General features: G+C 39.1%; 1 protein-coding gene across 1 annotated transcript; it reads left to right on the forward strand.

The window, feature by feature from the left end:
• Positions 1 to 812: 812 nt before the first annotated feature.
• Positions 813 to 6056, forward strand: SUMO2 (small ubiquitin-like modifier 2; the record flags this gene model as incomplete). Its single annotated transcript, XM_010075187.1, has 3 exons — positions 813 to 944; positions 3747 to 3818; positions 5393 to 6056. Coding segments are annotated over 3 exons (267 nt in total), but the record flags the coding sequence as incomplete, so codon positions are not given.
• Positions 6057 to 12908: the final 6852 nt, after the last annotated feature.

The raw sequence follows: 12908 nt of genomic DNA on the forward strand, positions 1-12908 counted from the left end.
CACATGGCGGGACCCGCACCCCGGCCGGGGCCATCCTCTGCCCCCGGGCGGCTTCTCCTGAAGAAAACAAAGCTGAAAACGCTGCTGGGCACCTGGGGAGCGGGCGCTGCCCAGGCACTGGGGAGCGTTGTGTGTTCTCTTTGCCTTTCCCGTGCTACTCTGGATCAGAACACGGGCAACTGAGTTGGAAGTTGGTTTTCTGCGATTTCTGCATGTGGCTTCTGAGGGAAGCGGGAGGCTGCTTGTTAAGGAAGGTTTTTTCTTAAACGTTTTCTGAAGGAGAAAGCTGGGTTCTTTTCAGATTTTGTCACCTTTTCAAATACAGTTTTTTAAAGTATCTTGAAGTTTTTTTCAGAAGTACCTCAACTGATATGAAAAAGTTTTGAGATACAGTAAGAAAGAGACTTGCTAGTCATTGAGATTATGTTGTAGTTATAAGTAACTTTATTCCTTTGATTTGGAACTGTAGTGTTGCATATTATTATGCCCTTGACAGAAGCAACTTTTTCCTACATTTGTGGTTGTAAAACAACTGGACTAGTAAGTCTTCAGTGCTACTTTGCATGTTAAGCAATCTCAAGAATTATGACTAATATTAGTAGGGTTTGGGGTTTTTTGTGAGTGGCTTTTTAAAATTTTGAAATAAAAAGTACTGACCTTTATTTCCTAATTCGAAGTTTCAAGTTGGTAAACAGCTATAGTATCTTTATTTCCTCCTTCTTAATGACCTACTGCACTTTGGTAAAATGTTAACTTCTTGTTTCATACCTTTTAAAAAAGTGTTGGTTTTTTGTCTTTTATTTCCTCAACAGGAAGGAGTGAAGACTGAAAACAATGACCACATTAATCTGAAGGTGGCAGGGCAAGATGGGTCTGTGGTGCAGTTTAAGATTAAGAGGCATACACCACTTAGTAAACTAATGAAAGCCTATTGTGAACGACAGGTATGGTTCTTATATGATCATCGGGAGAACCGGTGTCTGGGGGAGAAGTGATCTCCATAGAGATAGATGAAGACAGTGAAGTCTTAAAACTATGTAAATATGCAAAATGATAAAGGCTTGACAGAGGCTGATTGTGTTGTGGGAAGTGTATTGTTCTTAGGATCTGTTATTGAGTGGACTGTCAGGGTTGTGACAGGAAATGGGTAAAATAAAGATGTGTTGTTATCTGTGAAATCTGCCCTATAGGGGTAGGCTGTTGGGAGGCAACTGTTAATCTACTGCTCAAAAATATCAGTATGGAAAGGGTGGGTTAGGAACCTGCAGGATGGATTTAGAATAGAGAGTTGAGTGATAATCAGAGGTATTTTTATAACTGTAACTTCTTGGTCAGGTCATAGACTGCTGATTTATTAGGTTGGTATTATTGTGTTAAGATGAGAGAGTATCGATGAGTATTTCAGGGTTTAAAGGTGTCTCATGTCTAGCTTGGGAGGGAACTTTTAAATTTAATGATGGGCTTTGTTTTTTCTCTTGTGGCCTAGTTGTCAAATTAATCCTCTGAGGGACAAAAAAATGGTTTTTTTTTTGCTAGCGTAGTGGTAACTGCAGCCAAACTCCTAGGTTGTAGGCAGCTATTGCAAGTCGTAAAAATACCTGTGTTAGAGCAGTGCTCTTTAACACTTTCTTCTGAAGCTTTTGATTAGGAAAATTTTGTCTCTCCTATCCATGATTTTTTAATGACAGTCTACCTTTAAAAAGTTCCATCTCTACAGAAGCATTTGGAATTGGGGGGAAGGGTCTCTTTTTTTAAACACAACTATTCAGTGATACCATAAAATACAATAAAGTCAATGTAAAATATTGAGGTAACTATTTCACCACCAAGAAAAGCAAACTCGATTCACGTTACAGAGTGGTAAAACCTCTTGAGTTTACCCTTTGCTGCAATAGGACAGTGATACGAATAAAGACAGGGAAATGAACAGGTGAATGCGTTCTTGTATGGGAGTTCTGGGGATAAATTAGTGAATGTTTGAGGCTGTGGGCTTATTTTTTCTACCTCTGTTATACAAAATCATATTATGCAAATCACTGAGTATTGCTTTTTCCAAATGTAAAGTGCAGTTATATCTCTCTTTGGAAGTTTAAAGATTAGTTAATTGTAAAGTCCTGGGAAAGATTATATTAGAAGTGCCATTCATACTTATGTTACTTGGTTATGAACAAAAGTAAGGTTCAAGAACTTTTCACCTACATTTCTCATCTGTTTTTAAAAAAACAAAACCAACAAAAAAACCCAGGTGTCAATTGGAGAAAAAAATCTTTAGAATGGGAGACATTTTTTCTAATTTTGGTTTTAAGCTAATAGATACCAAAAGATATTTCTGTGGAGATTGACTTGTCTTTGAATTTTCTTAGGTGTTCGCTTCTCAAACTTTGTTCAAAAGCACTTGTTCAGTGCACCTCTAAAAGTTAGATTTTGTTCGTGTTCCTATATAGGCATACCCAATCTTAAAATGTATAAGCTCTGGACTTCAGATTTAATTTTGGAGGGGTGGAAGCTGCGTATAGTAGATAATTTAGCAGCTTTAAAGAATGAAAATCATGTCTTGCATATGGTAGACCCAAAATGGAAATGACTAAATCTTGAATGTGGTATGTTTAGAAGAGTATTTGCAATTATTGTGAGAAAAAATCATCAATGGAACATACTTATTATTTTGTGGGTACTAATCTCACCAAGGTATGGTTTTTCAATATGTTTTCAGCTAGCATTTATTCAGCTCATGAAGTTGTCAGCAACCTGCAAAAACCCAGCACTTTTGGAATAGGAAATATATATTTTAAGAAACACAGTGTCTGAGAAAATGGCTCAAACCAAATGTTGCTGTGCAAAAATGTGTTGCTGCCATGACACTTAGCCACATGGTTTTCTTAAACAGAATGATGTTCTGCAGAATCTAGTCACCCTAGAGAAGGCATTTTGCTGTGAACGGTAAAGTCTTAGCAAAAAAGTTTGCTCGTATTCTGTATTGAAATATTTTCCCTGGCAAATCAACTTCTCAAAAGTAATTGCTACCTTAAGTTTTTTGTGTTACATCTGCTCTTGCATGGCTAAATGGAGATTTCTAATCCAGAGGTGCCAGAACAGCACCATACAATACATTGGATTTACTGCAAGATCAACTAGATTTGTTGTATTTTTAGATACTGTGTAGAGGGAGTAGATGGAACTGGGAAGGAAGAAGGCACCAAGGTTCTTGGTTCTGTTTGTATCCTCAAACTTATGTAGTGTGCTATAGAATACCTTTGAAAACTAAGTCGTTACCGTTGGCCGCTCTTTGCTGCTGCAGACTAGGAGATGGTGGTTCCATTTCAGGGAAATAATATTTTAGAATACTTTTGCTTTTGGGGAAGATCAAAAAGGCCTATTGAATATTACTGTTTGACATTTGTTGCATCTCATTTTTAAGTGAATTGTTATTAAAAAGCACTATAAAAATCTTGGCCTTTGGGGTGAGACTTGTATCCTAGAAATTGCTTTATTTTAACTTCCAGTCAATGGGGGCACTGTTGCTTCTCTTAGTTGTTGGACACAATGCAATTTTTAATACAAAACAGATTGCAAGGATTTGTAGTGAAATGCCTTAAAGTCAGTGTGTGAGGAGAGTATGAAAACTGTATCGTGTATTATAAATGGTGGCTTTTAATGATCATGCTGTAATTCCAGTGACAAGTTCAAGAGAAAATTAGTGAGTACTTTTACACCAGGCTTACTTTGTGTTACTTCTCTTTGTCCAGGGGTTGTCAATGAGGCAAATCAGATTCCGGTTCGATGGGCAGCCAATTAATGAAACAGACACACCTGCACAGGTAAACAACAAAAGCAGGACTAGATAACTGTATTGAAATTTGCTGCAGGAGTTGGTGCTTCAGTTTCATATAAAATACTTGGGTAATTGTATATATTAGTAATAGAACTTGATTTTTTTTTACCGTTATTTTGGTATAACTAGTTTAGAAATATTGGAAATTGAATCTAAGACTTCTTTAGTGTTTTGAATAATAAGTCTGTATCACTGTAGTAATAAGAAAATGAAGTACAGTGTACATACAGATGGTGAGTCTTGTAAAACTGTCACTTTGAGTCACAGCTTTGAGATAAAAATCAGTATGTTAAGAATTGAGTTTTTCTGAAGCAATGGCTTTATATTTTTATAAAAGCTTGCTAGGATGTTATCAGAGATCCTGTTTGCAAACTTACATTTGTAATATGAAAGTAATTTTCTATTATTTCTGATGTGAAGCTCTGTTTTGGTGGCATAAGATTAATGAATACTGTGAAGTTTGTGTTTTCTGTTTGAAATTGGTTAAAAAAGGCCATTCTAAGAACTGAATGGTTGGCTGTGACTCTTGACTATTTTTCTGTACTGACTGGTCCATGTAGCTGTGTTTAATCAGCCTTTCCAAGGGATACATGTTTTATATGCTTTACAGAACCACTTGTTATGAAATAAGGGACTCCTGTTTTTAGAAGGGTTGTAATAGATCTGTGTTTTCTAAGCAGTTGCTCCAAAGAATGTCCCTCTTATGGTCACAATCCATGCAAATTTTTATCTTGGAATACTGATAATTGAGGCAACAGGGTGCTTTTGGTCCATCCATGTTATGCTGAAGCTAAGGATCGGTCTATTTATAGCTATGGTAAATGCCATAGACCAGTTTGATGTCCTGGAGGAGAAATTGAGACTGTTTAGAAATATAACTTACATTAGTTATAGCAACTCCTTCAGTCTTGGTAGAGATTTTATCAGTAGGCAACATTAACCTCCCAGGAATATCAACTGTAAAAATTAGAGTGGAAAAAAAAGATAATTCTGTTAATAAAGTATTGCTGTTCCTCGCTGGCAGTTTGTTACATTGTTGGCCATATAAAGCGTTTTTGTTTGGTTTTTTTGCTTGCTGGTGCTGGGTTTTACTGCCTGGCTGGGCTACGGGCCTTAATTATAGTCTGCTTTCTTTAGTGCTGTAACTGAAGCCATTTGCCCATTTGAACAACAACAGCAGAGTGGAATTGTAGCAATGTTCTAAGGTAAACTGAGGAAGTAAATAGGAGAAAGAAGGTGCAATGGCAAAGTAGGAAACAGAATTAAAATATTATTAATGCTGATCTTTTCCATAGGAGTCATACAGTACACCCTGAAATTACATGCTAGATTTCATTCTAGGACAACAGTTATCACCTGGCATTTTTTTCATGCAATTTCTTTGCTTTTGAGTTAAGGTGAAGTAGGTTAAATGTACAAAGTGGTGATGATGGAGGGGAAGAGGGCTGGTCTGGTTAAGTTGCATAAAAATAAACACGAAGATAGGCGATCTAAGAACAACCCAGCCTATAGTAGGTATCTGAGAAGAATTGAAAGGCTTTTTTCTCTTTTCTGCTACAGTTGGAAATGGAGGATGAAGATACAATTGATGTGTTCCAGCAGCAAACAGGAGGAGTTTACTAAAAATAACCAAACACACAGAAAAAGAACCTGCTACTTTCCTCTCCAGAACTGTGCTCCCACAGGCGACACATTCACAATTAGAAAAATGAGACTTGGTTCAGCCACATCCTGACTACTGCAGTATAGTTTTCTCTCTTCTCTCTCTGATTTTTTTTCCTATTCCTTCTATTGTACATAAAGTAACTGGTGTATGTGCACAGACATAATGCATATTTTTTTTAGCTAAATGGCCAATGGTATGTTTTGATCAACATTTAATGGAGATGGGGTGGGAAAACAAACTGGTTCTGTGAAAATGCCCCTTTCTCCGTTAGTGGCATGCTCCTTCTACTTTTATCTTTATATTCCAGTAAGTTATTTTGCTCTCACTGTTTAAAAACAAAAAACCTTGCATACCTTGTTTGATTGGATAATTTCAATGTTTTTCTTTTATCATTGTAAAACCAAGGACAATTTTATAACTTTTTTGTACGTAGCTGTTACATGTAGAGCAATCTCTGTCTAAGTAGGGGTAAATTACTCTTTAAAAAAAAAAATCCTAGATAGTTTTCCCTTCAAGTAAAGCGTCTTGTTGTTTAAATAAACTTCTTGTTTAAAATAACCAGTTTTCTTTATTTTTCTGTGGAGTAATAGTACTCAGCATTTGTATTTCTTTCTCTGCAGCACTTTATGCTTCTCAATTCTCAGCTGTCCATGTGGTAAGTAAGCATAATCCCCCTTTTACAGTCAGAAGACTGTTGGAAAATGAAAGGCTTCCTTGAGAGTTCTCAGTCAGTCTGGAGTTAAACTGGAATTAGAAGTCAGTTTTCCCTTTTGATTTTTTTTTTTGTGTGTATGTTCTACTAAGCCAAAAATGTTTGATTAGGCAAACAGCAAAGTACCAGACTACTTATGCCTTTGGGTTGAGTGCTTTTTGTTAGTCTTTAGTAGAAACATTCATATTGTTGTTACATTAGCTTATTTAAAACTCTGTATTTGAATGTTTTTTGATGTAAACATTAAGTTTAAAAGACCAAATAATTTTGTTATCCATTCAGATTACCATGGTATTAAACAGGAGATACTTGGAAATGTAAAGAAAAAATTAAAAAAATGAGTTCTGGTTTTGGGTGTATTTAGCTATGGTGGTATAGATTCCACGCTCTGCTTTACCCCTGTGATGTTCTTGCTTGAAAGGGGAAAAGGCTTGAAGTACCAAAGGGAGCTAGTGACAGTGGTGTTTTCCCCAAAGCTGCTGTTCTTGAGCTTTCTCACAGGGAAATTCAGAGGTTGTGGTGAAATCCATGGATGTTATGGAAGATTGTATCCTGTCTACTCAGCAGCCTTAAAGCATTCTCTGATGTCCTAGGAATATTTCTCGTTTGCAGTAAGTTAGTGCTCTTTTACGTATTGTTAGCAGAGCTTACTTTTTGGTGCTAGTTTTTGTAATAGTTAATTCAAGAAGTGATTATTATATGCTAGGGCTGTGCCTGTTGCTTCTGGAAATTCTTGTGGCAGAATGATGGGTCTGTACATCTAGCTGATGGACCACGATCTATTTGACTTTGGTCACGATTTTAACCTTTGGTATTGTATTAATTGCATCTAATGGAGATACAAGAAAAATAGGGTGGTCTTGTAGTTGCTTCTGACTGTGTAGCTGAAGGATGTAATCTACTGTTACGCCATTGTTTTAGTTGTAAGAAATTCTACTGCTTGTTCTGGTGTGTAACTTGCAGACTTAGGTGGTGTATTGCAAGGTTGAAATTCCCTCTTGTGAACAAATGTTCTCATACCCAAACCCACAAAGGGCTGGAAAAAGTTGCTTTGGGGGGAAAAAAAAAAAAAGGGGAGGTGGGTGGAATGTATTTCAGCACCTTTCATAGGTTACCCTTGGAGTGCATTGCTCTTTGGCTTTAGAATCTCTGGGGTTTAACCTGGCTAGACTTCTGATAACAGCGTATAAAATTCTTTTAACTTGATGTCATGCCAAGATTTCTCCCAGGAGAAAGCTGTCTTTATCTTGTTTGGCTAAAAAAGATGTTTGGACTTGTTTTAGTTTCTGAAGAATGGGTGAGGTCTCCTTAAATACAGTTTTTTTCAGCCCAACTTAATATTGTGAAGCTCAGAACTCCCTGTTGTATCTTGCCTGCTGTTTTTTCTTTCCTGAGGCAACGTAAGTACTGAACAGTATGCTTTCAAAAACAATGGCTTAATTTCCTGAATTAGCGGAGTTCATCTGTCATGAACTTATATGCAGGATTCTTGTAACAATGTTCAGTTAATAAAACGAGACCATTTAATGTGAATTTTGATTAGCTTACTGAAATTCCCCCGTGCAAAAATGAAAAACATAGGCTTTTGTACCTTTGAATTGATGTGGCAGCTTTGGAAGTACACCTTAATTCAGCATAACTTGAAATTTCCTCTAGTATTTAGTGAAAGACTTGTTTCAAAAAATGGAGAGGCATTTATCACCTAAGTTTCTCCATTTCCACCATTTTTCTGCTATTCACCTGAGCTTGCTTCTCAATAGTTCTGAAATAATTCCTCTAACGGTGCTGAGTGGCGTTCATATAAGATGGTGACTGCAATCAAAAACTGATAAAATGGTCTTTCCTGAGAGATGTTTCCTTAAGTAGATAAAAATAAAGAAAATCTCTAAGAGTTAAGTGACTTAGTTCCTGAAGAGCCTCAAAAATTTCATTTCTGTTAGTCAAGCAAACCGTTAAGTGGACTGGCCCATTCTGATACGTATTTGTGTACACAGTGGTGCAGAAACACTAACCTGTTTTTTTAAAACCTGTTTTTTTAGAACTCTTGCATGGGCTTGCAGATACTCCCCTTATGACAGGACTTGTTGCTTGTTGGTACTGCTCCTCTGTTGCTTAGAGAATTTACCTGTTGATTCCCGTTTGCAGGGACCTAAGTGGTTTTGCTGTGAGAACCTCTTCACTAAGAAAGCTGATGGGGTGATGGTTCAGAAGTGGTATGAAGGACAGGGATATAAAGAATTTGGATTAAATTATGTGGTGTTCATTTAGCTGTTTGGCTTGATTTGTAACAGTTCTCATGTTTACGCTGGTAGCCTAATGGACTACTAGAAGTCCACGTATTGGAGGGTAAAGGAAAACTGGGCCAATAGGTCTTGCCATGCTAGTTGGGAAGTAAGTTTTTCATATTTATTAAACAGCTGGGATCTTTCAAGAGCCTAGGAAAATTATATTATTACCCACAATTTTCAAATAATGTATTCTAAAATGATTGCCATGCAATTTAGTTAATATTCCTCTCATGCTTTTTAAATGAAAAGGAATGGAGTAAGTCGTAATTGGACGCAATACTCCAGCGAGTTCTTGTGGATGATGAAGACCTTGCCTGTAGCGTACGCGGGGTCATTAGTCCCTCAAACAGTTTCAGTTGTGGAATGGCCACAGCCTTAAGCATTGTTTGGCTTTCCAGTTATTTAGAAAAATGCAACCAAGATGGTTTGTTTCAGGCACCTAAAAGAAGGGATTTTTATTTGTGTCCGGGATTGCTAATGACAGATTGAAAGCACAGCTGGGTTTGGTGGGACCCGTAGTTAACTAACACCTGGAAATCAGTGCCTTAGTTCATCTGCACAATGGGGATCATCCCTGTTCAGCAGGGCTCTTGTGAGGATCGAGGTGAAGTAGCCTGAGATGCTGGTTCAAAAGAGGTTCGAGGAGTGCAGGGCTGTTCTGAAGTGGAATATGCTCAGCTGCCAGGAGTGTAAGGAAATACTCCAAGTGGTAATGTGAGAGAGATTCTTGTACTGGCATATGGAGGTGCTATCAACAAAAGAAAAGTCCTTCAAGTGTAGTAATAAGATAATTGCTGTTTCAAGAGAACTGTGATATCAAAACAGATCTAGCATCTCTGCAAAGGTTGTGGTCAAAGCCAGATTATTTTCATGCAAGAATATTCCTTTCTAGTACCTTCACTTGATTACTTCTGAATCGGACAATGTAATGTGAGTGCTGTCGTTTTATCTGCTGGATACTGGTTCTATTGTGACCATTGCTGCATCATTAATGACAAGGTATAATGTGACTGGCTCAAAGAAATCATACTTTCTGTGCTTCAGCCAGTTGGAAATAATTGAATTTCTAAGGCATAGCCATTTGTTTTCAAACCTAAAAATGAAAACCTAGATGCTCCCTTGATCATCATCTATTAAACTGAAAGTGAACAATCAATGGAAGGATTTTTATTAGAGTTCCAGATTGTGGCCTCAGTGCACTTGTATCAGCTGACATGATGGACTGTTGTGGAGTAATAAAAGACAATCCAAAAGCATTTAAATAATTTGAATTACTATTAATTATGTTACCATGTAATGAAGACATTTCATTCTCTGGATTATTGAGGTTTGTTTGTTCTGACTGTTAACCAGCTGCCAAACTCAATGTGTTCTGATAGGGAGTAATTTAATCATCTAATTTATGGTGTTTGTTTGTACTTAGTGCCAGGATGAATTGGTTGTGCAGCACTTCTCCCTGGTGGTTAGGAGGTAGGAGTGTGAGGATAAATAGGAGATGGAAGAGTGGATTTTGATCCCTGTTTTCAGTTTTTGGTTGGCCTTCAAGATGCTTAATTACAGAGGTTTCCTGGTTTCTTCGCTATTAGCATGGGACTGATGCTCCTAATCTTACATGGAGATGCTGGGGGGCACAGGTGGTGTTTGTGAAATGGTTTGAGTCCCTTTGGGGAAGGTTTTCCTCAATCCCTGAAGAATTTCAGTTTGTGTGGGAGAGATGAGGTAGGGCTGCTGGCACTACAGAAGTGGCTCACTGTCAGCAGAGATGAGTGAGGTCATGAGAGTCGGTGGGGGGCTGTAGAAGGGCAACAAAAGTGTGAGTTGGCCAGGAGCTGCAGTGGGAAGGGGGACTACGGAAGAGCTGTAGGTTTTAACAGTTAATCCTGATATGAGGCTGACTTTGGAGCCCTGGGAAAAGACTAAGGTTGTGGAAGCCCAAGTAAATAGATTGTTGCTGCTTGGGAAAGGAATATTCTCCAGGGGCGCATGGGCACAAAGGACATGAATGAATTTTGTGCTGGTTTTGGTGGCTTAGGATCCCCCTTTCAGCGTCCAGTCCACAGAGCTCATTAAAGCACATCTGATGCCCTGCAAGGGCTCAGGATCGGTTGATTAGAAAACTTCACGGTTTAAGCAAACTTGGATGAGACAAAATTGGGATGAAAGGAGCTCTTTGAGGACTCTATCAAGACACTGACTTCCCCTTCCAGTGGTGCTTGTCTTTTTTTCCACTGAGGAACAATGCTGGTAATGCTGGATGCCCACACAAGAGCAGCAGCGTGAACTGGCCACTCTGCTTTTTATATAGTTAGGAACTTCATCTTTGCAGCTCTGAGAGAAGTCTGGACGTGGTGATCCAAGTCTCCTTCCCGAACGGTAACTTACTGTTACGAACTTTACCTGAAGATGTAGAGAGGCACCAAAGCAACTTTCACAACTCTGGCAAACTACAGCATCTGCTTGGTAGGACAAACCGTTGAATCGTTAGGATACCAGTCTTCCACTGAACTTCTACCATGCGTCACTTCAGATGCAAAAGTCTTTGACAGCTGCAAATCCAGCTGTAACAAGGATTATTTATTAGCTGATGCTAACTTTTTTACCTTTAGCTGTGAGTGAACTGGAGGAAGAAGAGAAGACGTGACTGAGTCAGAACCTCTTTTTTTTTTATACAATGTGCTTGGAATAAAGAAAGAATGCACTTTGTGACTGTGCCGTAAGCAGCATTGACTGGTATGATGAAGAAGCCTTTGGTCAGGGAAGGATGACCAAGCTGAGGCTTTTCTCAAACCAATGGTATCTCTCCTTGCCTAACCCTTGCATTTCCTGGAGTCTTGTTCAGAGTTCCAGATGCTTTCTGCATTCATTGCTGGATGAATTTCAACAACAGGTGGAATTGTTTGGTGTCTGAGTTTTTCAAACAGCTGCTGAGAATTGTTCTGGTTGAATGTCATCATCCTGGGAAGGATTGTAAGCCCAGTTTCTGGAGCAGTCTTCATGAACCCCTTCATCTTGTTATGGGTAAATAATCAGCAATAGTTTTTATTTAAAAACTATCCTGCAGTCAGGCCTGTCTGAGAGATCGGTGGGGTCCCTTGGAAATACTGAAAGTTTAGAATTTTAAAGCCGCATATTGAAACTAGCTTTGTCAGAGGGAGTGGGTTTTTCTTCATCTTGACTTTAAAGAATGACTCCATATGTCTTAGGGTTACAAATTTAAGAGTCAAATCCTGTGGGTTTGAATAAAAAGCATTTAGATGACAAAATACTTTTGGAAGTTCCCAAGAGAGCAGTTGTTTACCTGTATGCAAGTAGGTATCATTTGACTTCCTAATGACCAAGCCTAAGGGATAATAGAATGAAAATAACTGTGTCATGTTACTTAAAATTTCCCTTTCATCTACCTCTAGAAAGATGCAATGTGACAGAGAATTCCCTGGGGACCTAAATAGTGGTTGGGGATTTTTTTTTTAAACAATAATTTTTTATAGATCCTAGATTAGAAAAAACGAAATCTTGTGGTCCTGCTTGTGTAGTTTTAGCAGTTCAGCCGGGTTGTGTTAATACGAAGGCTGGTGATCATTCAGACAGTTCACCTCAGGTTGTACGTAGAATGAAGCAATACAAAGCTTGCATTTTCCAGACCAAAAAGAAATATTTTATAGAGAAAAGTGTTTTGGGGGTCTTAAGGGCTGTAACTAGTGCAAACTGTGAGGAATGGATAGAACAGACAGGGGGTTTCTTTCCCCCTCTCCTGTCTTTATGCAAGTACTAATTAAAATAACATTTGCAGTGGGAGGTCCTGATGATTAATTTTGGAGTAAAAGTTGTCATCAAGGAGGCATCTGTGCTTCTGAAATTTGCAGGGAGTTCAGGAAGCTCCCAGTCATCAAATCAAAGGTGGATTTGACAGGTCAGCAGCCAACCTGTGGTGGTTGAGATGGTCCGAGTCCTGTGCTGGTGCGTGGTGGAAGGTGCAGTCTCCTGCTGTCGAGGCACAGGTGAGCCGTGCTGCTGGGCGTTGTACTCCAGACAGTCTGGGACTCGCCTAATTTTCATGGAATAAGCCAGGGCTCCAAAATCGTCTGATATTGCAAATTATTTTATTCCAGGGTGCGTTGTGAGGTGACAGCGTTTCAGGCCAGCCCTGTGTGTCTCTCCAGGTCGCGGGATGTTCCTGTCCTTGCTGGAGCCCGTGTCCAACACCGCAGCAGCCTTGTGCGGACACCTCCCACGCCTTCACAGCCTCTGTGGTGTTCCTCCGTGTGTTAGGGAGCTGCACGGTGACATTATCTGAGGGACCCTCACGCCGGACACCGGGCCCCCTCCCCGTGCAGCGGTGGGTCTGAGGAGCAGGGCCTGGGCAGGGCCGGCAGACGGGGGGCCTGGGCTGGGCGTTGGTGGCCCGATGGC

This window comes from Pterocles gutturalis, unplaced genomic scaffold, assembly GCF_000699245.1.
Source record: "Pterocles gutturalis isolate BGI_N339 unplaced genomic scaffold, ASM69924v1 scaffold36601, whole genome shotgun sequence".
Taxonomy (NCBI): Eukaryota; Metazoa; Chordata; class Aves; order Pterocliformes; family Pteroclidae; genus Pterocles; species Pterocles gutturalis.